At 47.8% G+C, this 27,350-nt stretch overlaps 2 protein-coding genes across 3 annotated transcripts in view; both read right to left on the reverse strand.

Moving 5' to 3' along the window:
* Positions 1 to 16,247, reverse strand: part of LOC114586798 (somatomedin-B and thrombospondin type-1 domain-containing protein-like) — a 28,350-nt gene extending 12,103 nt beyond the window's left edge. The window contains exons 1-3 of one of the 2 annotated variants that reach the window (XM_028710611.2): positions 14,505 to 16,247; positions 4,031 to 4,216; positions 2,106 to 2,196 (exon numbers count right to left, since the gene is read on the reverse strand). In XM_028710611.2, the coding sequence (XP_028566444.2) occupies positions 2,106 to 2,196; positions 4,031 to 4,216; positions 14,505 to 14,736 (509 nt within the window). In that variant the 5' untranslated portion in view covers positions 14,737 to 16,247. The remainder of the gene's footprint in view (positions 1 to 2,105; positions 2,197 to 4,030; positions 4,217 to 14,504) is intronic. The other variant, XM_028710612.2, reaches the window with a different exon arrangement.
* Positions 16,248 to 18,453: 2,206 nt separating this feature from the next.
* SLC25A1 (solute carrier family 25 member 1) overlaps positions 18,454 to 27,350 on the reverse strand; it is a 51,122-nt gene continuing 42,225 nt past the window's right edge. The window contains exons 7-9 of the mRNA XM_028709803.2: positions 25,229 to 25,344; positions 24,072 to 24,145; positions 18,454 to 22,501 (exon numbers count right to left, since the gene is read on the reverse strand). Coding sequence (XP_028565636.1) covers positions 22,387 to 22,501; positions 24,072 to 24,145; positions 25,229 to 25,344 — 305 coding nt within the window. The 3' untranslated portion in view covers positions 18,454 to 22,386. The remainder of the gene's footprint in view (positions 22,502 to 24,071; positions 24,146 to 25,228; positions 25,345 to 27,350) is intronic.

Raw genomic sequence — 27,350 nt, forward strand, 5'->3', positions numbered from 1 at the left:
TAAATGCACACATTTCTGCAAAACCATTTTCCTCGACGCAATGCATTTTTGTATGTTGTTTTCACATATACCCAGGTATGTGCATTTTGGTCCACCTTACTAGGCTGGAGAACCACATTGCAAAATTCAGAGAAAAGATAATATCGTTGGGCCGCTCACCTATCATTTTTAGAAAGTGTGGATTAGGTAGATGAACTGATCTGAATCCCTTCTCCATTCCTAACTGGGGGTGGGCACAATTTGATTTGATCCGGAAGAGTCAAATGCTTTCTTTCTCGCAGCCTTCCCGCCCCCACCCGCTTTCCTGGCTTCCTTCTTTCTTTGCAGCAAGCTGATCCTGAACTAACAGGACCTCTATTTGAGGTTCAAGCCATGCAGGGAATTTTTTCTCTCCCCCGACCCCCCCAACTTCACTAGCAAAGCCGGCCAGCTATGCTGAACATGTGTCCTAGCACATGATGCCAACTGGAGCCAAACAATGAACTTTGGGGCTGGCTGCTTAGTTAACTAGGCAGTCCTAAGCCCTCCAGCAACCCCTCCCTGCAGAAACGAGATCTGGCTATGTTCCAGGTTATGTGCAGGAGACAGCGAAGAAGAATACGCGACCCAGCCACCCCAGACTTTTTCTTCTTTTCTTGCTTTTACTTGGAAAGGCCTCTCCCAGATAATATCCTGCTAATGATCCTGTTTAAAATTCCATCCTCGCATTTACTAAAGCCGGTCAAGACTAGGGGAGGGGGAGGGAGAGAAGAGGAGGAGAGCAACACGCAGGAGGTCTCAAGATGAAAGGAGGAGAGGCGTTCACAAGAACGTAAGAGCTTAAACGCCTCAGGACCGCAATACCTCAAGGGCCGCCTCTTCCCATATGAATCTAGCCAGCCCCTGAGATCATCTTCTGAGGCCCTCCTTCGTGTCCCTCCTCCTCGAGACGTGCGGAGGGTGGCAACATGAGAACGGGGCCTTCTCTGCAGTGGCTCCCTGCCTGTGGAATGCTCTCCTCAGGGAAGTTCGCCTGGCCCCTTCATTATACACCTCTAGGCACCAGGGAAAAATGTTCCTTTTTAACCAGGCCTTTGGTTGGTTTGAATGACATCCCATGCCCTTTTAAAATGTGGCTCTTGGGGGGGGTTATTGGGTTATTGTTCATTTTATATATTGTGATCTCTGGCCCAATGGTTGCCATCGGTTTGATTTGAATTCATTTTATAATGAATGATTTTAGAGTGTTGTGTTGTACTGTTGTACTGTTTTATTGTTGTTCGCCGCCCTGAGCCCGGCTTCGGCTGGGGAGGGCGGGATATAAATAAAATGTATTATTTATTATTATTATCATTTTCTGTGAACCACCCTGAGGTATATGGTGGTATCAGGGCCAGATTTAGGTTTGATGAGGCCCTAAGCTACTGAAGGTAATGGGACCCTTTATATGTCCAGCTGTCCTTTGTCAACAACAAATTGTCGCTGTTTCTTGTGTTGAATATATGCTATATGATAATTTATGGACCTAATAGGTATCTAAAGCTATTTGCACATGTTGCCGTGCAACCAGTCCATGCAGAATGAAGGCACCCTATAAATAAAGGTAAATGTAAAGGTACCCCTGCCCATACGGGCCAGTCTTGACAGACTCTGGGGTTGTGCGCCCATCTCACTCTATAGGCCGGGGGCCAGCGCTGTCCGGAGACACTTCCGGGTCACGTGGCCAGCGTGACATCGCTGCTCTGGCGAGCCAGAGCCGCACACAGAAACGCCGTTTACCTTCCCGCTAGTAAGCGGTCCCTATTTATCTACTTGCACTTTGACGTGCTTTCGAACTGCTAGGTTGGCAGGCGCTGGGACCGAGCAACGGGAGCGCACCCCGCCGCGGGGATTCGAACCGCTGACCTTTCGATCGGCAAGCCCTAGGCGCTGAGGCTGTTACCCACAGCGCCACCAGCGTCCCTATAAATAGAAAGGAGCAAACCAGTGGTATTTTAGGGAGCAGGCTAGCAGGCGGGGCCCATTACTTACATAATACGAGCCTACACAACACAAAACACTGTTGCTCTATGTAGGTTTTATTTTATATCTTATATTTTGGAAACATACATCCAGGTACATCCTACCTTGGCAGCTTCTCCCTCATTAACATGTGAGGTCTTCTCCAGGGGTCCTTAAAATCCCTTTTAAAAGAATCGGGCAGGATCTTAGCCACCTCTGTCAAAAGAGACATGGAAATAAAAGGAACCATGATCTGATTAAAGACACTCATCATGTCAGGCTAGCACAGAGAATTTAAGAGGAAAGAACAAGCTGCAAATTAATCGAAGGGGTACAATGTTGACAGCATAGCTAGAGCAAAGTTATTTCTTATTCTCATTAGGAGCACCATAAATTTACATACAGGCACTTAACTGCCTTTCAGTACTTCAAAATCTGCAAATTAATCAGCATTTACTTTCTTTAAAATCAATCCATTCACATTTGAGCAGGTCAAATTGTTTCTAATTACAACCATCTTTGAATCTCAAAGCATGCACCGTTCGTGACTTAATGGAACCATTTTGATGCTATAAAACATAGCGCTATGTAAATCTTCCAAATAATTGTTCACAGCAAATGAATTTGGGGGAGGAGAGCAGGGCAGTGTAGACACAAATGTCATTAGTGCATTTCTCACCCAAAGTTACTTAACAGGCCGGGGGGGATGAAATGACTACACTGTTAAGTTGTGGGTGAACATATCAGACGACACAGCGATTCTTCAAACGGCTCTTGTTTATTCACAGGCCAGGACAGAACTGAGCTGAAGGCTTCAGCCAGCCTGCTTATATAGAGCTCCACTACAACACAACAGTAACCACTTTCTGTAACTATCCAATCACTGAACGTCACTTTCAATCCCTTATTTTCATATGTGGACCTGAGTGAAAACTATCTACGGTATCCCCCTGCTGGCCCAGGGTGAAAACTTCAGTACATAACATGCACATTCTTGATTAGTTTTAACAAATGTTGCTTAGAACGAACCACAGTTCCCTGGGTTTGGACATACTGTGAAACCGTGGCTTGTTCCAAAGTCAACTTGGAAGATTTTGCTCTCGCTCACAGAAGAGGAGGAGAAGGAATGAGGAGCGGGCTAGCCCAAGGCTCACTGAAGCCAGGGAAATTTTGCTGCCTAAAATGAATAACAGGGTGATGGTGATTCTCCTTGCATGTACAGATAATGAGGCTGGCAATGGAAACTTAAGGCTGTTGCACAACATCTTCCGTTTTCCCTTGCACCACCTTGAGCTCCGCGGAGAAAAAGGAGGAATATAAATTCCATAAATGAATAATCGCTATATATAAAATTTATTTTATACAGTGGTACCTTGGTATTGGGACGCGGGTGGCGCTGTGGGTAAAAGCCTCAGCGCCTAGGGCTTGCCGATCGAAAGGTCGGCGGTTCGAATCCCCGCGGCGGGGTGCGCTCCCGTTGTTCGGTCCCAGCGCCTGCCAACCTAGCAGTTCGAAAGCACCTCCGGGTGCAAGTAGATAAATAGGGACCGCTTACTAGCGGGAAGGTAAACAGCGTTTCCGTGTGCGGCTCTGGCTCGCCAGAGCAGCGATGTCACGCTGGCCACGTGACCCGGAAGTGTCTCCAGACAGCGCTGGCCCCTGGCCTCTTAAGTGAGATGGGCGCACAACCCTAGAGTCTGTCAAGACTGGCCCGTACGGGCAGGGGTACCTTTACCTTTTTTACCTTGGTATTTGAACGTAATAAGTTCCAGAAGACCGTTCTACATCCAAAACGTTCGAAAACCAAGGCTCAAATTTAATTGAGAAACACCCAGTGGAAGCCATTCGACTTCCAAGGCGCGTTTGAAAATGGAAGCATTTACTTCCAGGTATTCAGCGTTCGAAAACCGAAACGTTTGACTTCCGAGACATTCGAAAACCGAGGTACCGCTGTATATGCAATTGTTTTAATTGCATTTAGATATGCACATGTTATATAGACATGTGTTTTCATTATATTGTAATCTCGCCACTGCTATCAGCATCGTACCTTTTGCTGCATCGCAGGCCGAGTTCTCCCCAAGGCACCCTCGTCTCTGCTTTAGGTCTGGGCAGGGGGTTCCTCCATTTCGAGGTGGCACGGTGACCTGGCGAGTCCGGTCTTTGCTGCCCGTACCGCAAAGAGCATTGCATTCGCTCCAGGGACCCCAATGGCCGACCACACAGTCAACAGCTGCTAGAGATGAGGGAAGAAGGGGGTGGGATAGGATAAACCAGGAGCGGGAGAGAGAGACGGCAAGGACAGTTGCAGCCAAGGGAGATCCCCAAGTAAGAGGGGGGGGGTAGAAATGTTGATAAAGAGCAGAATGAATCAGGGTAGGTATGTGAAGGGGGGGGGAGAGAAGGATGGGAAACAGATCAGTAGAGTCACCAAAGTTGGCACAGAACCTTTCTCACCTGTAACTAGAGGCAGGCAAATCTATTTCCATTTCTCAGTTCCTCATTTTTCCAGACTTGTATTCAGTTCTCTATCTGTCCTCAGCAATCATCATCATCATCATCATCATCATCATCATCATCATCATCATCAACTTACTGTAGTTTTTGCTCTATAAGACTCACTTTTTCCCTCCTAAAAAGTAAGGGGAAATGTGTGTGCATCTTATGGAGCGAATGCAGACTGCGCAGCTATCCCAGAAGCCAGGACAGCAAGAGGGATTGCTGCTTTCACTGCACAGCAATCCCTCTTGCTGTTCTGGCTTCGGAGATTCAGAATATATTTTTTCTTGTTTTCCTCCTCCAAAAACTAGGTGCGCCTTGTGGTCTGGTGCGTCTTATAGAGCGAAAAATACAGTACTCAAACTTGCTCAGCATTTTAGTGCAACTTTATCCTAACGCATTTTCATAAAGGGTTTCCTCTAATACCCAGTGGTTTTTATTTACAGTCGTACCTTAGATCCCAAACACCTTGTGAGTCAAACGTTTTGGCTCCTGAAAGCTGCAAACGCGGAAGTGAGTGTTTCAGTTTGCGAACGTTCTTTGGAACCCAAATGTCTGACGTGGGTTCTGCGGCTTCCGATTGGCTGCAGGAGCTTCCTGCAGCCAATCGGAAGCCGCGCCTTAGTTTCTGAACATTTTGGAAGTCGAACGGACTTCTGGAATGGATTCCGTTCGACTTCCGAGGTACCACTGTATTTATTTGGCATGGTTCAGTCAGGGACATGAGCACAGACATTTCCGCTTTACATACACATTGTTGTACACTGCATTCAGTTAAAAAACTGCAATGTGAAATTCAGACACGTGTGACTTTCCCAGGGTACAGTGGTACCTCGGGTTACATACGCTTCAGGTTACATACGCTTCAGGTTACATACGCTTCAGGTTACAGACTCCGCTAACCCATAAATAGTGCTTCAGGTTAAGAACTTTGCTTCAGGATAAGAACAGAAATTGTGCTCCGGCGGCGCAGCAGCAGCGGGAGGCCCCATTAGCTAAAGTGGTGCTTCAGGTTAAGAACAGTTTCAGGTTAAGTACGGACCTCCAGAATGAATTAAGTACTTAACCCGAGGCACCACTGTAATTCAAAGGATAGTGGCATACCAGTTCAGGAAGCGTGAATCTGGAAGCTTCGCGTTAAAATACAACCAAAGTTGAATTTCTCCTAGATCTCTAGCTGCGACGAAGCCACGGAAGGCCCCACCTTTTCTCCTTCCCACCCCCTGCTCAACTCATGGCTCATGTCTGACTCGAATGGGCATCGCTAAAGAGACAGCTCTTGGAATCCTGAGGATTTCGGCGAGGCCAAACAGACCCGGGTATCCCCGTCGAGCAATAAGCCCCCTGTCTCCACTGGCAAAACATGTTAGCTTGCCCTTCCTTCTGACTCACTGCATCCAGTTGTCTTCTTGAGGCCTCATCCCATGGCTGTCTAGCCTGCTTGCTCTGAAATCCCACGCCTCACAGGGGAGGGTACCGTTGGCAGCCCAGCCCCCATAGCAAGCCCTCAATACGCTCACTATCTCTTCCACCCCTTTCCCTGTCAAAAAAACCACTCCATCGGGCAAAATGGAGACCTCATCCCGAAGCAAGAGACTTTCAGGGCAGTTCACAATCCAGGACAGACTGCGTTTGATCCCTGTCATCCGAGAGGCGGAGAAGAATGGAGAGAGATTCAGAGATGCACGACACATCTTTGCAAAAGATCCCATCCTTGCTTTTATTTTTGACGGGTTTACCAGGGACAGTTGTGACTTCTTCGTCCCTCTATCATCTCCTTGGCTCTGTACCTCCCTCTCGTCTCTCTTTCTGCCTCTGAGAGAGATGCCTCCTTAAAATTTTAGTACAGTGGTACCTCAGGTTACATACGCTTAAGGTTACATACGCTTCAGGTTACAGAATCCGCTAACCCAGAAATAGTGCTTCAGGTTAAGAACTTTGCTTCAGGATGAGAACAGAAATCGTGCTCCGGCGGCGCGGCGGCAGCAGGAGGCCCCATTAGCTAAAGTGGTGCTTCAGGTTAAGAACAGTTTCAGGTTAAGTACGGACCTCCGGAACAAATTAAGTACTTAACCTGAGGTACCACTGTAGTGCGAGTTTGCTAAAATTGTCCTATTTTGGGGTTGAAAGTGGAATGACTGCTTTAAATGTAGAGTGCAGATTGGGGGGGAACGTCTAAAACTGGTACTCAGCCTGCAACCTACAACATTGTTACATATATATTAAGTTCCTTGTTTATTTAGGGGGGGAGGAAATGGCGATCCATGTTTATGTGTGGTATCAGTCACCTCCTTCCCCTCTTCTTCTCCTCCAAACGTCGCCGTCTGAGTTGATATTTTATCCGTTTTCAGGCCAAGCGGCCCAATCTAAACATAAAACGCTATCCCCAAATTATGCTGCTTCCGTCATCGGTCCTTAATCCCTCGCTCGTGAGAAATTCCAGATGTGCGGACATCTGCTTCTCCTTTGCCAGGCTGAGAATAGGTTGTCTATCCATCGCACGGAGGCCCCCATTGTCCTGACTTAAGCAGAGAGGGGCCAGTTAATTGTCAAAAACCACCATGTTGGGTCAGATCAAAAGAATACAAGGCCATGGTTCTTAGGGGCTGAGGAGGATTAAGCTGCCCTCAGCCCCCTCATCAACCTTTGAGGCCACTGACACTAGAACGGTCCCTTCCTGAAGGCCATGTAATGAGATCTACTTTTATTTCTTCTTTTTTAATCACTTGAAAACTCCACACCAAGGGAAGTGGTGGGTACAGAATCAGATAAGGATTTGTTTGAGACAGAAGAGCTCGTAGATGGAAAAGATGCCTTTGAAGGAGGACCACTGGAAAGGATTAGATCGTGATGACAGGGGTGAAGTGACGAGAATGTCCTACTATATGACCTGAGAGACACGGGTTCAAATCCTCACTGAGCCATGAAGCTCACAGGGTGACTGTGAGCCAGTCACTGTCTCTCAGTCCAGGCTACCTCGCAGGGTTGCTGTGCGAGGATTAGATGGGGATGAGGAGAGCCGTTTATGCCGCCTTGAGTTCCTTGGAGGAACTGTGGGGTTTAAATGTAAGGATAAATAAATTAAGTAAACTATAGAGAGGTGGGCAGGGCGAAAGCAGAGATGTGTGCATTTGTCAGTTTTGGTTTTCCAGTTCTTCCATCTTAAATTGCGTTACTCCACATTTCTGCATCAGTTTGTGAATTTCTTGTTTAAGAAGCTGTCACGAAAAGTTGTCAACATCTTAGAGGACACTTATCCAAACTTTTGAATGCAGCTTTAGAATGCAAAAGAAAACCACCAAAAACAAAACCAGTAACTCACTAGTACAGCACCTCCTTTGCACGCAGAAGTTTCCAGGTTCAAATCCTGTCATTTCCAGGTAGTGCTTGGGAAAGAACTCAACCTGAAATCCCAGACAGTCCCTGCCAGTCAGTGTAGTCAGTACTGAGCTAAAGGTAAAAATAAAGGGACCCCTGACCATTAGGTCCAGTCGTGGCCGACTCTGGGGTTGCGGCACTCATCTCGCTTTATTGGTTGAGGGAGCTGGTGTACAGCTTCCGGGTCATGTGGCCAGCATGACTAAGCCGCTTCTGGTGAACCAGAGCAGCGCACGGAAACGCCGTTTACCTTCCCGCTGGAGCGGTACCTATTTATCTACTTGCACTTTGACGTGCTTTTGAACTGCTAGGTTGGCAGGAGCTGGGACTGAGCAACGGGAGCTCACCCCGTTGTGGGGATTCAAACCGCTGACCTTCCGATCGGCAAGTCCTAGGCTCTCTGGTTTAACCCACAGCGCCATACTTGAACATTTTTACACACACTGGAGAACCGGCACCCCCAAATCTGGAGAAGTGCAAATTCCAAAGGATGGCTGCATTATTTTGGTTTGTATCTTCTTTCAGGAAACACAAACCGAACTAAATTCTCCCCAATCTCTGCACCTGGAAGCCTTCTTGATGCCCTCAACTTAATGGCATTAGTAACTAACCACAGAGAAACTGAAATGGACAGATTTTCCCATCCCTAGTTAACAACAGAAACTTTCCCATGGCGAAGCCTCGAAACACGAAGGGTGCCCATTCTTTTTCCCTCCCAGCCTCCAGATGATTCCGCAACTCTCTTTTTCTCCCACAGCCCTGTTCAGTCATTCATTCATGTGTGGTTCATCTGCCATCAGCGCTTATTTGCTCTGGCCAGAGAGAGACCCACACCTTCTCCCAAGAGTTTCACACGTGGTTTTCCTTTGCTGAGAAACAATCTGCAATGTCCCATTCTCTGCATCCGATTCCATTTAGCTGAATGATTTGGGGTGGGGGAAGACCCTATGTTCCAAACACAACGCCACCCCGCTTTGCAAAAAAGAAGTAAGCGTTGTGAAGAAGAAACTTCTTTGCTGGCTTCCTAGTTTCCAGGAGATTAAACAATACTCACCTTACCATATCAACAGCGGAGCTCAGCTTGGAAGCCTGCCAAAAATATTTTGTTTAGAGGGGTAGCTGAGGACACCATTTCGTAGTCTGATTCCAATGGTTCACAGTTGGAAACAGGGATGCGCGTGGAACACTGATCAATTTTGTTCGTAATTTAATGAGAAAGTACCCAATTCAAGGGTGGTGCTGTGGGTTAAACCACTGAGCCTCTTGGGCTTGCCGATCAGAAGGTCGGCAATTCGAATCCCCGCGACGGGGTGAGTTCCCGTTGCTCGGACCCTGCTCCTGCCAACCTAGCAGTTCAAAAGCACGTCAAAGTGCAAGTAGATAAATAGGTACCACTCTGGCGGGAAGGTAAATGGCGTTTCCATGCGCTGCTCTGGTTCGCCAGAAGTGGCTTAGTCATGCTGGCCACATGACCCGGAAGCTGTACGCCGGCTCCCTCGGCCAATAAAGCGAGATGAGCGCCGCAACCCCAGAATCAGTCACGACTGGACCTAATGGTCAGGGGTCCCTTTACCTTTGTACCCAATTCACAGTTCTCAAATTATTATTATTATTATTATTATTATTATTATTATTATTATTATTATTATTATTATTACCACCCTTCATCCGAAGATCACAGGACAGTTTACAATGTAAAAAAAGCAAACATACATACCATAATAGCAAAAAAAAAATGCCCCCCGCTACAGTATTACATGATTTCAGACTCCAGCTCTTCCCTTCCATTTCAAATATGCAGACGGAAACACAGCTATCCTTTGAAATTCACCCTTCTCTGAATTTTGCAGTGTGGTTCTCCAACGAAAGAAAATGCTAATGTTCAGGAGGAAATGTGCCTAAAAATGCATATATTGGTGAAAATTAGATACAAATGCATGATATTATGGGAAATTGCTCATAAACACTTTAGGAGAAACTCCATACAGATACGTAAATATTAGAGCAAGTCGCACTAAAATGTTGATGAATGTTTATGAGGACTTTAAAAAAAAAAAATCATTCACAGACCGATGCTGAATTTAAGATTGGAAGAATGAGAAACTGAAATTGAAAGATCCGTTCATTCCTAATTATTGCCCACTCCTGAGACTGCCCAAATATTCTATCCATTCAGAGTTCTTTCTTTCCTGTTCCATTTCCTCCTTATTTGGGGTTGCTATTATTATTATTATTTAAGTGTGTCCTTTCTAGAGACGGGTGGATCTTTTATTTCTGGGCCACATTAAAAGCATTATGTGGCTTCCCCCAAAGCATTCTGGGAGCTATAGTTCCCAGGAGTTATTAGGAGGTCCCTATTCCCCTCACAGAGCTACAATACCCAGAGTGGCTTAACAATCAATCCCTCTTCCCAGAGAATTATGGGAATTGTAGTCCTAGAAGGGGAAGAGGGGTTCTCCTAACAACTCTACTATCTGTAGCAAACTACAGCTCCCAGAATTCTTTGGGGGAAGCAATGACTGCTTAAAGGGGTATTAGGCCACTTGTTTTTATTTTGTATTTTTATGCTGTGAACGGCTCCAAGATCTTCGGATGAAGAGCGGCATACAATTTTAATAAATAAATCTTAAAAGTAGATTGTGAATGTGGCTACTCTCATTTTCTCAATATTCATCTTGGGGACGGCGTCTGTGAGTCAACCACCCTTTTGGTACCCACAATGCCCCCCCAACATGTGGCTATGACCCAGGGCATTGTGGGAAATGAAAACAATGGTGCCTGCAGTTCCTTTCGGTCACCAGCAGCCCTGTTTAGGGAAATTGTTAATGTTTGATGTTTTATCGTGTTTTGGATATTCTGCTGGGAGCTGCTCAGTGTGGCTGGGGAAAGCCAGCCAGATGGGCGGGGTATAATTATTATTATTATTATTATTATTATTATTATTATTATTATTATCTCGCTAGGGGGAGCATACCAGGGGTCCCATCAAACTGTCCTTTGCCAGGGGTCCTTGGGTCATCGGTATGAGGAAAGGAAAGCAGCGGTCATCTCAGCCGCTCTCACTCTGAGCTTGTCCATGCTCTTGGGAGTGAATATGTTTCTAAACCAACAAGGTGCTGCTAGCGCGGTTTCTAGCTTCCTGACTCTTTTATTCCCTGGCAGAGACCATTGCTCGGTAATCGAGCTGAGTTGTGACTGGACTAATCTCCCTGGAGATCAGGGGTGGCTTACCGAGGCCGTTCCCTCTCCTCCCCCAAATCCCTCATTCCAACCGCGCTGTGTGGAATTTCTTTGCAACAGACACTCTCCAAAAGGCAGGGGCGGCGCAGAGATTTCCATAGGAGCCAACTCCCAGGAGCCAAGGTCGTGCTTGAGGCTTTATGTTATTGTTGTCCAGGTTGCTATTATTATCATTATCATTATCCCTACTAGGTAAAGGTAAAGGGACCCCTGACCATTAGGTCCAGTTGTGACTGACTCTGGGGTTGCGGCACTCATCTCGCTTTACTGGCCGAGGCAGCCGGCGTACAGCTTCCAGGTCATGTGGCCAGCATGACTAAGCCGCTTCTGGCGAACCAGAGCAGCGCACGGAAACGCCGTTTACCTTCCCGCCGGAGCGGTACCTATTTATCTACTTGCACTTTTATGTGCTTTCAAACTGCTAGGTTGGCAGGAGCAGGGACCGAGCAACGGGAGCTCACCCCGTGGCGGGGATTTGAACCACCAACCTTCTGTAAGCAGATGAAAACATTAGCATCATTACATTAACACTTGTAATGTAGCAAGTACTATGGAGACATTGGAGTGATATAAAACAGGGGTCAGCAAACTTTTTCAGCAGGGGGCCAGTCCACTGTCCCTCAGACCTTGTGGGGGGCCGGACTATATTTTGAAAAAAAATAATGAACAAATTCCCATGCCCCACAAATAACCCAGAGATGCATTTTAAATAAAAGCACACATTCTACTCATGTAAAAACACGCTGATTGCTAGACCGTCCGTGGGCTGGATTTAGAAGGCGATTGGGCTGGATCCGGCCCCCGGGCCATATTTTGCCTACCCATGATATAAAATATAGATTATGGGGAAAGATGCAGTAGAAAAGGCTCAATAATAGGACCAGTGCTTTTTTTCTAAAAAAAAGAAAAAGAAAAAGTTTAGGGGTATTCTCATTTTGCTAATCATATTGAAATACTTCCCCTCAATGAGGCTAAACTTAGATTCACAAAATGTTTAGGGGCATGCGTACCCCTACGTACCCCCAGAAAAAAAGCATTGTATAGAACCCATAGAGGGGAGGTGGGAAGTCCAGAGATTTGGATGAATCTGTAAATGTGGAAGTGTATGGTGGTATTGTTATAATTTTATACTTCGTAAAACCAAATAACAATTAAAAAACAAAAGCAAAAAACCCAGTAATCCACCCCTCCTCAACCCATTTTAAAAGGATGCCGATGCAAATTTTGTAGGGCATCTCTACGCACACACAAACACATACACACAATCAGATCCTCTTCCTGCCGCACGTCGTAAGGCTGTGTGCGCTCAAAACTGTCCTCGCTGCCTTTCTGTTGACAGTAAACCGGGACTCTCCGCATCAATGTGGGAAGCCATGTGTGAGAACAGAGATGCCAGACCTATTCAGGACCATTCACAAGCTTGGCCGGAGGCTTCCGATTGGCCAGGGGAGGGGGCTGGTAAATGGGAGGGAGAGGATTTGGGTTTTAGGGTGAGTCGATTGCTGGGCTGAGAACGGTGCGCTACAAACAGATTGCATCTGTTCCGCAGTTCTGTGCTGAAAGCTTTGGACCACTGGATCCAACCGAGATATACTTAGAGAGAAGACTTTATTGAAATTTATAGACTTTATTTAAGCCCTGTTCATTAATTTCAGTGGGTCTACTGTGCACATTTGAAGCTAGCTTTAAACAATCGTGGTTTCCCCAACCCCCAAGGATCTTGGGAACTGTAGTTTCTTAAAAATGCTGACTTGCTCGCAAATTTATTGACACCTGCACGAATTATTGTAGCTAGGAAGTGGAAGGGGAAAGCAGAATATAAAATGGACGAATGGTACAAAGAGGTGTGGGATATAGCTGTTAATGATAAATTAGCATGTGCCATTAAGGTAAGACAGGGAATATGCAGGAGAAATGATTCTGAGGAGATATGAAGTGTGTGTTTGTGGAATTTGTACTGTTAAAACAGAAAGGGGGTCAAACTACTGCCAGGGGTGTTGGAATTTTGGGAGGTTGGATAGTTATAATGGAATGGCCTGGGTGGTAGGGTGCACATTATTATTATTATTATTTATTTATTTATTTATTTATGATTATTACTTTGTCAAAATGAAATAAAAAAATTAAGACAGACAGACAGACAAACAAACAAACAAACCAAACAAACAAACAAATACTGAGTGTAGTTAGGAGACCCCCTATTCCCCTCAGAGCTGTAATTCCCAGAGTAGTTTAACCATCAGTCCCTCTCCCCAGGGAACTTTGGGAATTGTAGTTCTGTGAGGAGAATAGCAGTCTCCGAACAGCCCTTAACAAACTATAGCTCCCCGGATCCTTTGAGGGAAGCCACAACTGTTTGAAATGGTATGATATTTCTCTGAATGTGTTAAGTGTAGGTAGGGCCTTAACCAACATGTTTTGTCCCTGCAGGGGTGATTTTATCTTCTCTCAGGTCTTTGGCGAATTAAACAATCCATGGCCTTTTAATTTTGGGGAGGGGGTATTGTTTTTGTTTGTTACTATGATACGTATTTTTGTGTTTTTATAATGTAAACCACTCTGTGATCCTCAGATGGTAAGAAATAATAACAATAACAATAATAATAATATGATGATGATGATGATGATGATGATGTCTATGGTCAGCAGAGAATCCCAAATGTGATAGGGTTGGCTGACTTTGTTTTGAAGTAAATGAAGTTATCCATGTTACTGTCTGTACAGGGGCATCTCCACAGGCCATTAAGTTCAGATTCCAAAATTATCTAAGTGCTCCCAGCTGTGAGTGATCCAGTAGATACCTTGATCCCAAGCTGTGAAGAGCTTTAAAAAGATTATTTGTTTGCTTGTTTGCTTATTAAATGAGGCCCCTCCATTAATACTACAACCCAGCAAGGTAGGCTAGGCTGAGAGGCAGTGACTACTGGCCTCCAAGGTGAGCTTCATGGCCAAGTGGGAATTCGAACCCTGGTCTCCCAAGGTCCTAGTCCTGATGCTGTGACCACTACACCACATGATTACACAGGAACCAGGCAGGGGTGGATGAAGATGTCAATTTTGTTTTCTGTTTCCCATTTTTCCAGTCAGTCCCCCCACAACTTTGTGAGAATTCACCCCAATAAACCCATTTTTTACAAACTAGCCCCCACAAGGAAATGCATTTTTATACATCTATTTTCGCTAACAGACGCAGTTTAACACACACTTTCCCCTAACATACATGTTTCTGGGTATGTTATTTGGTTGGGGAACCACACTGCAAAATTCAAGGAAATGCAAATTCGGACAGATTGCTATCATTTGTTTCAGGCTGCGTTTCAGGAGTGCAAATTTGGACGTTTTGTATTAAAATGTGACAGAGACATCCCTCTGCAGTCATTCCTTCTCACCCAGAAGTGCCAACTCACCCGAGATCTGGCAGGCGGAGTGATAATCTTCGCAGCAATCCCCAGTTTTCTCGCAGTAGGTGTCACAGTAACACGGTGTTTTCCTCAGAGAAAAATCGGAGCAATCGTTATTCCGGCCCGGGCAGCATTTGTGGGCCTCTCGGTCGCCACATCCACCCTCGGTGAGGCCGTGCACCAGAAGCCACATGCAGAAGACTAGCTGGTACCCCACACCGGTTCCCGGTTCCCTCATGGCTTGCCTGCCCTACGAAACCAGCTGCTAGGAATCGCCGTGTGGACGACCTTTCGTCACCACAAGTCAGACCGGACGGCCTTCAACAGCTCTCCAGGCGTTTCACCCAGTTTCTCTCTCTTTCGCACTCGCTCCCGCTCCAAAGCCAGGCCCTCCACGGAGGGAATAGGCTCCCCAGGCAAAGGATTAAAACAGCATGATGTCCCACGACAGAAGCGACTGGGTGGAAGCCTCGAACTTCTCATCTACCCGGCCGACGGCGTGCGAGAGGAAGGAAAGACGCCTCTTATTTAAGAGACCGGCGGCGCTGGCAAGCGGTCCTCAGTGACTGAGCATTGGCATCTGGGTCGCTGGAGAGATTTTTGCTGCTTGAAGAGAAGGCTCTTTGGCTTTCGCCCCTTTCATGGACGGCTGGCAGCAAAAGCTGTCACCGCTCAACTGGGCTTCGAACTGGTGGTGGCCTTTTATACAAGAAACAACATCGAACGGGTGTTGTTCCCAATGCACACAAGGGGATTGGCTGGACATTTAGCACCACCACCACCCCCTTCCAAAAAAAGTTATTCCCCTCCTTTCAGTTCATGTGTAAAAGTTTCTCCTGGGTCTTAAAGCCAGATTCTCTGAGAATCTGGAAATATTTGTTTAAAAAAGGCAAAAGACCCTCATGGTGACTTATATATATGCATATTCCAGACAAACTGCTTATTGACTCTTCTTCTTTGCAGGGAGATGAGGTGACGTTGGGTAATTAATTAGCATTCTTTCCAATTTGGTTGCGGGGAAGTTACGATGCTGTTGCGTTATTATCGTCTCAGTTTTAATGTATGTATGTGGGGGTTTTGCTTTCTTTTTTTGGAAGTCACTGTGAGTTGCCGTGGCAAGAAAAAAGCGACTGGTAAATTGAAATATAATGATGCTGCAACAAAGCTAGAATTATCCCACCCTTTTCAGTTTCCCGTCACTTTCCATATCACAAAAGTCTGATCTTAACGCGACTTTCATTCCCTGGGAAGAGAGATTGATTGAATGGTTTCTCCTCCTCCTCCTCCTCTCTCTCTCTCTCTCTCTCTCTGTGTGTGTGTGTGTGTGTGTGTTTAAAAAGTGTGTCCTCTCTAGAGATGAGTGGACCTATCTATCAGTTTTGATCTCAATCACATATTTATGCAACCCCCGAGCAAGACATCTGAAGGCAGGCCTGTTTCGGGAAGTTTTTATTGTTTGATTGCAATTGTCATACTCTGTTGGAAGCCACCTAGAATGGGTTGGACAAGCCAGAGAGATGGGTGGCATACAAACAACAACAACATTTAAAGCATTACTATACCACTCTAAAGGGACGCAGGTGGCGCTGTGGGTTAAACCACAGAGCCTAGGACTTGCTGATCAGAAGGTCGGCGGTTCGAATCCCCACGACGGGGTGAGCTCCCGTTGTTCAGTCCCAGCTCCTGCCAACCTAGCAGTTCGAAAGCACGTCAAAGTGCAAGTAGATAAATAGGTACCGCTCTGGCGGGAAGGTAAACGGTGTTTCCATGCGCTGCTCTGATTCGCCAGAAGCGGCTTAGTCATGCTGGCCACATGACCTGGAAGCTGTACGCCAGCTCCCTTGGCCAGTAAAGTGAGATAAGCGCTGCAACCCGAGTCGGTCACAACTGGACCTAATGGTCAGGGGGTCCCTTTACCCTTTATACCACTCTAAACTGTCATGGCTTCCCCCAAAGAATTCTGAGAGCTGTGGTTTAGCCAAGGTGCTGAGAGCTGTTAGGAGACCCCTGTTCCCCAACAGAGCTACAATTTGCAGAGTGACTTAATGATTGATCCTTCTTCCCAGGGAACTCTGGGAATTGTAGCCCTGGGACTAGGAGGAGGTCTTTTAACAACTCTCAGCACCCTCAATAAACCACAGCTCCCAGATTTATTTGGAGGAAGCCATGACTTTTTAAGTGGTATGCTGTAAATGTGGCCGAGCGGTCCCTATTGAGTGTTTCAGTGGCTGGGAACATCAGAGGCTTCTGGTTCCTTGTTCTTTAGCATGCAAGTCTTGGTGTCCTCTCCTTGCTGAATGAACCCTTTGTGATACTGACTGGGGGTGTCTGCCTGACCTTGACCCCTAGATCGTGTTTAGGCCTAGACTGATTCTCTGGGCTTGGTTGGACTGTGCAGCCCTGCCCTCAATTGTGAGCATTTTGGTGAGAGGCCCTTTGGACTGAAGATACAGTGGTACCTTGGTTCCCGAATGGCTTGGTTGTCGAACAAATCGGCTCCTGAATGCCGCAAACCCAGAAGTAAATGTTCCCGTTTGCGAAAATTTTTGGGAAGCCGAACATCTGTTTCGGCTGTCAGCATTGTTTCTGGGGTCAATCAGCCAATTGGCTTTCAAACATTTTGGAAATCGAATGGATTTGCAGAACGGATTGAGTTCAAGAACCAAGGTACCATTGTACTATGTGGAACACAACACATCCCCACATCTCCCAGAAGCAAACAAAAGTCAAGAGCGCTCTTAAGAGCTGCCAAGAAACAGTAGTTAGGCGTGAGTGCTCTTGCACCCGTGTCCCACTTGTTGGCTTCTTCGAGGCACCTGGTTGGTCAAAGGCAAGAACAGGATGTTGGTGTCGATGGGCCTTTGGCCTGATCGCCGGCAAAGTTCTTCTGATCTTAATGTGTGTTAGGGCTGGGCAATATATCATCCCAAACCGGTTTCAAGTCCATCTCATGATATTGGTTTCATAAATTTTTGACCTGGCAATGTATTGCAAATCATGGTGTGTTTGTGTGTGTGATATGCAAAAACCACAATGTGGGGGAAACCGTGAAGCCAGCCAATGCCTCTACATAGCTCCATCCTTATTTCAGACACTGTGATCTGTCAGTAAGTATATCACAATGTTGAGCAGGAGATAGATCACAGATGTTTAGTTGAAAACCAGCTCCATCCTTGTTTCAGACATCGTGATATATCAGTATCTCGCGATGCTTAGCTGGTGATATATCACAGAAGTTGGTGATATATCGCGATGTTGAAAACCAGACTATTGCCCAGTCTTTGTAGTCACAGTGGCTTTGCTCTGCCTTTCACAGTCAGAAACAGGAATACTTCTGAATACCAGAAGGAAGAGGGTTCTTGTGCTTGGGCCTTGGGTTTCCCAAAGGCATCTGGGCCACTGTGATGCTGGACCAGAAGGGCTATTGGCCTGATCCTGCAGCCTCTTATGTTTGTGTGCATGTGCAAGCATTGAGGTGCAGGCATTCATTGCCTGGGACGCAGGTGGCGCTGTGGGTTAAACCACAGAGCCTAGGACTTGCCGATCAGAAGGTTGGTGGTTCGAATCCCCGCGACGGGGTGAGCTCCCGTTGCTCGGTCCCTGCTCCTGCCCACCTAGCAGTTCGAAAGCACATCAAAGTGCAAGTAGATAAATAGGTACCGCTCTGGCGGGAAGGTAAACGGCGTTTCCGTGCGCTGCTCTGGTTCGCCAGAAGTGGCTTAGTCATGCTGGCCACATGACCCGGAAGCTGTATGCCGGCTCCCTCGGCCAATAAAGCGAGATGAGCCCCACAACCCCAGAGTCGGCCACAACTGGACCTAATGGTCAGGGGTCCCTTTACCCTTTACCTATTCATTGCCCACTTGAGGAGCAGGAATTCCTCCTGCAAGGCAGAGAGAGGGGGCAGTTGCAGTGCCCTTCCAAGTGAAACACAAACTGCCAAGCGACTCACTAAAACAGGCAACTTTGGCTTTATTGGTTGGCATCCTCGCCGCAGGGCTGAGAAGTTCCAAAACCATTCTAGTATCAGGCTGCCGGTGCAGACAGTGAATTAAAATAAAAACAAAAAAACACATTCAATTCAGAAATCCTCGGTCTGTGTAAAAAAACCCAAAACCACACACCCCCACAAGCAACAAAATCCCCATCCCAATGCATCACCTGCCTTTGCTTGCCACATGGTCAGCACAAAAACATAGCCTGGACACCTGTTATCCAAGCCTGCAGGACAGTTAAGAGTCCAGGTGTTGGTTGGCTACAACTCCTATCAGCCCTGGCCATTGGCCATGCTTGCTGGGGCTGAAGTTCACCACTATCTGAAAGCCCAAAGGTTCTCCGTCCCTGCCATAGGAAGTGGAGCTGTCTACAACAGCACACCTCCATAAACGGTTGGGGTGAACATGTGTGGGAATATGGGCAGGGACACGACCAGGATCCCCATTTCTGTGAAACTGAAATTATGCAGCAAGTAAAGTCTACTGTAAGGATGAGGCACCTGTAAATTCTCCAGATGTTGCTGGACTACAGCTGCCATCACCCGCAGTCAGGGATGATGGGAATTCTAGTACAGTGGTACCTTGGTTTGCGAACAGTCTGGTTTGCGCACGTTTTGGATTACGAACACGTCAAACCCGGAAGTGCGTGTCCCGGTTTGCGAACTTTTTTTGGATTACGAACAATTTTGGGGGGATGACGGAGAATTTTTTTTGGGAGGCCCCATTGGCGAAAGCGCGCCTTGGGTTACGACCTGTTTTGGTTTAGGAATGGACCTCTGGAACAGATTATGGTCGTAAACCAAGGTACCACTGTATAGCAATACAGGCCTCCCCACCCCTGATCTATCAATTGCAGCCAATATGCTCATAAAGGTGTGTTTGGACAGATGAAACTTAATTCTCATTCAAAGGGTTTCACGTAGTGGTGCAGCTGCAGCCCACAGCTTCTTCGGAGCAGGCTTATCGTTTTATTAGTTTTGCAACTGGACTGCACCTTAAAATATGTGGTGGTTGGGAAACAGATCTGCCTGGGATTTGTTCTCAAACCCTGAAGGTGCCCTCTGGCTGCCTTCAACTGCAGCTCCCATCAGACCCAGCCAGCAGTGCCAACAGTCAAGGATGATGGGAAATGTAGTCCACCCCATCCAGAGGGCAGCACACTGACGGTCCCTGTACTAACCGCTTCCCCTATCAACAGCTGGCTGCATTTAGTTAGTCCACAGTACAATAGCTAGCAAAGACTGGAGCAAAAGGGGGGGAGGGAAAGGCCCCCACGTGTACTGAAAAAGGACGAGAGACGCACAACATTTGGCACAGATCCATAATGGAATCGTAGGCGAGTTTCCTTGGCACCTGGGGAAAGGTCCCTTCCTAGTACAGAAAAAAGCACAAGTGAGCCAGCGTAGTGTCTGCTAAGCCTACAAGTTTCTCCAGCGAGTCTTCAAAAGGGTCGTTAGGGTCTTCAAATGGAGGAAAAAGGGAGGAAACTTCCAAGGAGAGAGGGAGGAGAAAAGAGAATCTGAAAAGGAGCACCAGACAGCAGAGCGGTGGTACTGCTCCCCTTGACTCCTAACATCAGTGTCACTGCAGCTTACGGCAAACGGCAGGGGGCGAGGCTGCAGCAGCGCAAACACACCAGCAGAACCAGTCTTGTGCTCCTGCAGACGCGTTTGCACCAACCTCACCCCTGCGTTGCCCACCTTCCAGCAGCGCCAGAGAGAGGGCAGGTAGGTCCTTCTGACCAGTTCTCTGTTTAGCTGGCGAGTCCCTTTTCCACCTGGGACACAAGAAACAGGTTCTAGAAAGGGGCTATCACTTCTGTTTATCATATCCCTCTTTCCCTCTCCCCCCCCCCCATGTAAACAAGTGAATTCTATGGAATGAGTTAATATTACGGGCTGGGTGTACGTGTGGGAATTAATTCGACTCTCCTGACTCAGCAGAAACATTTATGGAGGTCAGGGGAGTGGGTCCCCCAACTTTGGTTCAAAAGAAGCTTTTATCAGCATGAGTAAGAAAAACACCGATCACAACAGATCTTTGGGATGCGGACTTTAGCAGGGGGGAAGCACAGAAGGCATGAGCGTAGGATGGGGAAGGGCGAATGTCATCCCCACCCAGGGCTGGTATTAGGAGTCAGCAGTGGCAGGCCACTGCCAAGGCACCCAGTACAGACTGCCCTCCCATCACCCACTGCCTCACCACCATAGCAGCCCCGCCACCGCTGTCCCATTTCTATGGGGTGTTGGGAGAACCAGGCCCTCCTGCGGCTAGGGGTGGCTGATGCCCATTGGGACTGGCAGGGCAAAAGGGCATGGAGCCCAAACAGTAGGCAGCGAATTCTAATCCGCCGGCTTGCGTCCTACAAGGAAACAGAGACTAAAGTTGACAGGCAGGGTCGCCACCATTGCCTGGTTGTAAGAAGGCAGGCGGTGATGGGGCGGGGGCAAGCTGAGGTTGATGGGGCAATGCCCCATTCACCAAAATGGACCGGCTTCCACTGCTGATGCCACTGTGCTTTGGAGCCTGCAGAGGTCGCAATTCCTTCTCTTCCTCTGCGTCACTCAAAGAGAGCACAGATGTGGAATCAAAGTACCTCCAGCTGTTCCTGGGTTCCTAACTCCCATCAGCCCCAGCTAGGATGGTCCAACGGGCAGGGATGATGGGACTTGTAGTCCAGCAACACCTTTTTTAGGGACCCCCACGTTTGGCAATACCAAGAGCTAGCTGGCGAGAGAATACTATTGGAGCAGGACTCATGGAATGTACTCAAGTATTTTTTGGGGTGTGTGCATGTGTGTCATGACTTCCAAAGGCTTTCTTCTCTGTTGGCAGCAACTGGGGGAAGGGGCATAAGAAGGACTGACGAACATCCAGATGTCTGATGTCCTTTCCCTACCTCTGCAAGCTTTCTGAGTTGGCACCATCAGTCAACAATTCATGAGATATTCTTTGGCTGGTAAGCTGGAGCTCAATGCGCTGGCAATCGCCTTCTGGTAAATGATCAGGGACTTCTTCTTAGCTCATGTTTCAATGCCAGCTTCTCAGAAAGACAGCAGAGGCACCCCAGAAGTCATCGGACTTCAAGTCCCATCAGCCAGAGCCACCATGCCCAACGGGCAGGGATGATGGGAGTTGGAGTACATCAATATTTGAAGGGCAGTACAGCCGCAAAATCTGGAAGGCCATCCTTGCTCTAGACCAGGGTTTCCCAACCTTGGGTCTCTAGCTGGTTTTGGACTACAATTCCCATCATCCCGGACCACTGGTGCTGCTAGCTCGGGATGATGGGAGAAGTAGTCCAAAAAAACAGCTGGAGACCTAAGTTTGGGAAACACTGATCTAGGCCAGCAATTGGGAACCTGTAAATTCATGTGTGTGATTGTTTCTAAAAGGGGAAAAGGCTTCTTGAACTTTTATTCTAGCGGATGTTGGGGTCAGTGCAGGGGACAGGGGTGGGGGGAGAAAGTTCCCTTTCTCTTTTCTGACGGGCACCAGTCGAACTCGCCCATTCACCCCGTTCCCCCAACTTTAGCAGCTGGAGATGTAGCACAAAACCATCCCGTCTCTGTTCCCCCATCCAATCTGGTCACATTATCATATCATCAGTAATTAAAAAACAACAACTAGCAACACGGCCACAGTTCATTCCGATATAAATAAAACGTGTCATTGAGCTTGATATGAAGGCAGCGGGTCGGGGACGTGATCCGTATCCAGATCCCACCTGTGGAGCTGAAGGAGCCCTGGAATGCTGGCACTAACTTGCCGGGTGGGCGGGGGGGGAGTCGTGGGTAGGACCCCCCCTCGTCTGTGGTGGGTCGTGCCTTCCCCTCCCCTCCCTGCAGTTGCCTGGCGGGTGGGGAGGAGGTGGTGCCGCCCTCGGCGGGCGCTCAGTCCGTTTTCCACACCTTGTTGAGTACCTTGACGACTTCGTCGTAGATGATGAACACAATGGCCACGTCTAAGCAGACCCGGCCCAGGCGGGGGATCGTGCCCTTGTAAAACCTGCAGAGGAACGGAAAGAGGGGGGTGAGAAAGGGGCATTTCAGAGAATCTGAGCAAGCTCTGGGAAGAGGTGAGCCAACCAAGAGACAGTATGGTATAGCGGTTAGAGCTGTTTGTCCGAGAAACAAGCAATGCAGCTTGGGCCTCCTCTCCCTCAACCGTCACCAGAGAGCAGAGCGTCAGATGGCGTCAATGGGAGAGATGTGGGGGGGAAAGGGTTCACTCCAACAGCTCTGCTGTGGAAGACCAGCTCCATCAGGAACTCCCTAACCCTGGACTGCACCAGCTGGCCATTACAAGAACAATTGACTTGATAATAATTTATACCCAGCCACTCTGGGCGGCTTCCAACAGAATATTAAAAACACGATAAAACATCACACATTAAAAACTTCCCTAAACAGGGCTGCCTTCAGATATCTTCTAAAAGTCGGATAGTTGTTTATTTCCTTGACATCTGATGGGAGGGCGTTCCACAGGGCGGGCACCACCACACAGAAGGCCCTCTGCCTGGTTCCCTGTAACCTCGCTGTGAGGGAACCACCAGAAGGCCCTCAGAGTTGGACCTCAGTGTCTGGGCTGAACAATGGGGTGGAGACGCTCCTTCAGGTATACTGGGCCAAGGCCGTTTAGGGCTTTAAAGCTCAGCACCAATATTTTGAATTGTGCCCGGAAACGTACTGGGTGCCAATGTAGGTCTTTCAGGACCGGTGTTATGTGGCCTCGGCGGCCATTGCCAGTCACCAGTCTAGCTGCCGCATCCTGGATTAGTTGCAGTTTCCGGGTCACCGTCAAAGGTAGCCCCACGTAGAGCGCATGGCAGTAGTCCAAGCGGGAGATAACCAGAGCATGTACCACTCTGCCCTTCTTCCCTCCCTGCCTGTTTTTCCTTGTGTGTCATGTCTTTTAGATGGTATGTCTGTGGGCAAGGGGCGGTCTTGCTTTACTTGTGTATAGGCAACTTCCCATTTACACAGGGGTTACGTTCTGAAGCACTTTCTGGACTCCCTCCAAACCTCCTTGATCAAGCTCCAACTCTCCACAGGCCTCAAAGGCTCATGGGATTGCACTTGCGAAGCTCTCGTGGGATTGCTAGATGCAGTTTTTGTAACCGTTCTTGCCGTTTATGTGCTCTTTTTTGGGGGGGGCCTTTCCGCCCCTTTAAAAGTGCCACTTCCAGGTTCACAGCGATCCACACAGTCACTTGAACACACATAAATGGGGAGTTGCCTCTACAGTGGTACCTCGGATTACATACGCTTCAGGTTATATACGCTTCAGGTTACAGACTCTGCCAACCCAGAAATAGTGCTTCAGGTTAAGAACTTTGCTTCAGGATGAGAACAGAAATCGTGCTCTGGCGGCGCGGCGGCAGCAGGAGGCCCCATTAGCTTAAGTGGTGCTTCAGGTTAAGAACAGTTTCAGGTTAAGAACAGACCTCCGGAATGAATTAAGTACTTAACCTGAGGTACCACTGAATAGGCAAGCCATGCTGGGAGGCTTTTGGGCTGAAGAGTGGAGCACAAATGTTCTAAATAATTAGATAAATATAAAACCAAGAGACACTCACGCAAGAGGTCCTTCATATTTCATAATCTGATAGGCACAGTCCCAAGTGCTCTTGTACCTGTGAGACTCCAGGCCCTGTATAAGAAGATTGGCAGGGGGAGAGAGAGATTGAATTGAAATACTTTATCGTCACTTGTACAATTTGTATACAGTGAGATTACACGAGCACCCCCCACTCAGCTCTCTTAGTCTTAATTCCCCTCGTTTACTGACGCACACCCACCAAACCCGAAAGTCAGTTGCCTTGTTGTTATCTTTTCATTCAGCAGCCTAACAGCCCACGGATAGAAGCTATTCTTTACCCTGTTGGTGCAACTAATCATGCTTCTATATCTTCTGCCTGAAGGCAGGAGATCAAGAAAGTGCCGGCCAGGGTGTGAATCATCCCTGAGAATTTTCCTCACTCTCCTGAGGCAACGTTCTTCAGCTATTTCATCCAGCGGATTCACGGGACAGCCCATAGTATCTTGTGCTGTATTCATCAGCACTTCCTATCTGTTGATGTCAAACCAGCGTACCATACGGTGATGCAGTATGAAAGGTCAGAACACGCAGAAAGATCAGGCATATATAGGGATTAATTACCTGGTGGGGAACCTCTGGTTCCTGGGCTTAATCTGCCCCTCCAGCCCCTTCATTTCTAGCAAACTTCACCCACATAGGCCACCACCTGACGTCACCTGTCAATCCTTTTGATCCACCCTGCCACACTCCTATGATTGGGCTTTCCCTTTCACGTGTGCCATTCCCACTCACGTTTATATAAAGGAGTGCAGGTATAATGCATTTTTTAACTCCCACTCTCTTTGCCTCTGGCCATGCCCACCATTCAAATATGGCCCAGTTGGAAGAAGAAAAGAAGAGTTTGGATATGATATCCCGCTTTATCAGTACCCTAAGGAGTCTCAAAGCGGCTAGCATTCTCCTTTCCCTTCCTCCCCCACAACAAACACTCTGTGAGGTGAGTGGGGCTGAGAGACTTCAGAGAAGTGTGACTGGCCCAAGGTCACCCAGCAGCTGCATGTGGAGGAGCGGAGACGCGAACCCGGTTCACCAGATTACGAGACTACCGCTCTTAACCACCACACCACACTGGCTCCCAGAGTGAATCTGACCTACAGGTTTCCCTTGAAGAGAAGTTTAGAGATTTGGGCATACCTGCATCCTGGTCTTCACGACATCCAGTGGCGTGTTGCCAAAGACGCTGGCTGCACCGGCGATCGCCCCAAACAACCCAGTGACAAGCGGGTTGATGGCTTTATTTGGATTATCTCCTAGAAGGGGAAGGGGAAGGAAGTTGAGGAGGAGGCGAGAGAAGAAACAGAGCAGAAAACAAAGGTGTCAGGCGCCAACTCACTCTGAAATGGAAACCTGGCTTGAATTTAAAAAGTGCATGTTGCTGTTGTTGTTGCTGTTGTTGTTTACATTTATCTCCCACCTTTTTCTCCAAGGAGCTGAAGGTGGCTCTCCCAATCCTTATTTAATTCCCACAACAACCTGCAAGCTACTTTAGGCTGAGAGTGAGTGATGGGCCCAAGGTCAACCAGGGAGCTTCGTGGCCCAGTGGGGATTCGAACCCTGGTCTCCCAGGTCCTAGCCTGACACTCTAACCACTACAACACCCTGCCTCTCACGACGATGATAATGTTGATAATACTAATAATAAATAATAAATACCATATTTTTCGCTCTATTAGACGCACCAGACGATTGGATGCACCTAGTTTTTAGGGGAGGAAAACAAGAAATAAGAAAGGAACGCAAAGCATCCTGAGCGAAGAGGGAGCGCTCCTCCATCTTCGCTCAGGAGGCTTTGCAGGGCTACCCCTGAAGCCAGGAGAGCAAGCGGGATCGGTGCGCACTGATCCCTCTTGCCCTCGTGGCTTCAGCGAAGGCAAGCCTACTGGCTTTCCTCCCGCAAGAGCCACGTGCTCTTTAAAGGGAGCGCGGCTCTTGGGGGCTTTTCTGGGAGGTGGGGATGCTCTGTCCCTTCCCCCACCTCCCACAAAAGCCAGGGACAGCCGCACGAAGCCTCCGCAGGGCAGCGGGATGAAGGCTCCCCACTTCCCTGCAGAGGCTTCGCATGGCTAAGCCAGAAACTGGAACAGCCAGCGGGATCCTGCTCGCTGTCCTGGCTTCCTCTTTAGCCACACGCAGCCTCTCCGGCCAGGAGAGGCTGTGCGCGGCTATGCCATAAGCCAAGACAGCCAGCAGGATGCATCCCGCTCGCTCTCCTGGCTTCCTCTTTAGCCGTGTGCAACCTCTCCTGGGAAAGGGGAGCCTTCATGAGGAAAAGCCCCCAAGAGCCGCACACACGCTCCACGCGGCTCTTTAAAGGGAGCGCTGACAGAGCCTCCCGCCTGCATTCGCTCCATAAGACACACACACATTTCCCCTTACTTTTTAGGAGGGGAAAGGTGCGTCTTATAGAGCAAAAAATACGGTCGATAAACTTTATTAGTTGCAATATTGCACTTAAGCACCTCAAAGCGACTTACACAGTAAAAATAAAACAAAGACATTAAAACCAGCAACAAACTAAAAACTAAAACATTGATCTGAGAACCTTTTGCAAAGCAACAAGTCCCAGCCACCTAACTTAACAGATAAGCACAACAAAGGCCACCAATATATCAACCTATCCCCCAACTAAAAACTGTATGCCTGGGTAAACAAGGATGTTTTCACCTGGCACCTAAAATGACACAACACTGGTGCCAGATGTGCTTCCCTGCAGAGCAGGGAGCCAACACTGAAAAGGCCCCTTCTTCTACTGCTGCCACCTTTGGCACTTCCTTCACAGAGAGCGCATGAAGAAGGGCCTCTGATGATGGACTCAGTTTCTGATCTGATTCACGTGGGGAGAAGCAATTTTGAGGTATTGGGAGCCACCAAAGTCTTGATAGGTCAAAACCAGCACTGAATCCTGAAAACTAATTGGCAGCCTGTTATTGGTACCACACTCTAACCAACCAAGCTACTGTATCTATAGGAAACTGCAGTTTTTTTGTTTTTTTGTTTAAAGGTAGAGAACACTCAAGCGACTCAAGAGCAGGGGAGAAGCACGGAGTTTATCTGGATCTAAAGACATGCTTTTTGTTAAATGTGGGGTGTCTTCCCCACCACCACCACCCCTGAGTTAAGGGAATCTATTTTATTTTTAGAATAGCACTTTCTCCAAAGGTGGATTAAAAAATACAGAAAAAAATGAATAGGTGGGCATAATTTGTTGGGGTCTTGTGCTTGCCACTCAGCTCTGCAACACTGAACAGGAAGCTGG

This window comes from Podarcis muralis, chromosome 16 (genome assembly GCF_964188315.1).
Source record: "Podarcis muralis chromosome 16, rPodMur119.hap1.1, whole genome shotgun sequence".
Classification (NCBI taxonomy): Eukaryota; Metazoa; Chordata; class Lepidosauria; order Squamata; family Lacertidae; genus Podarcis; species Podarcis muralis.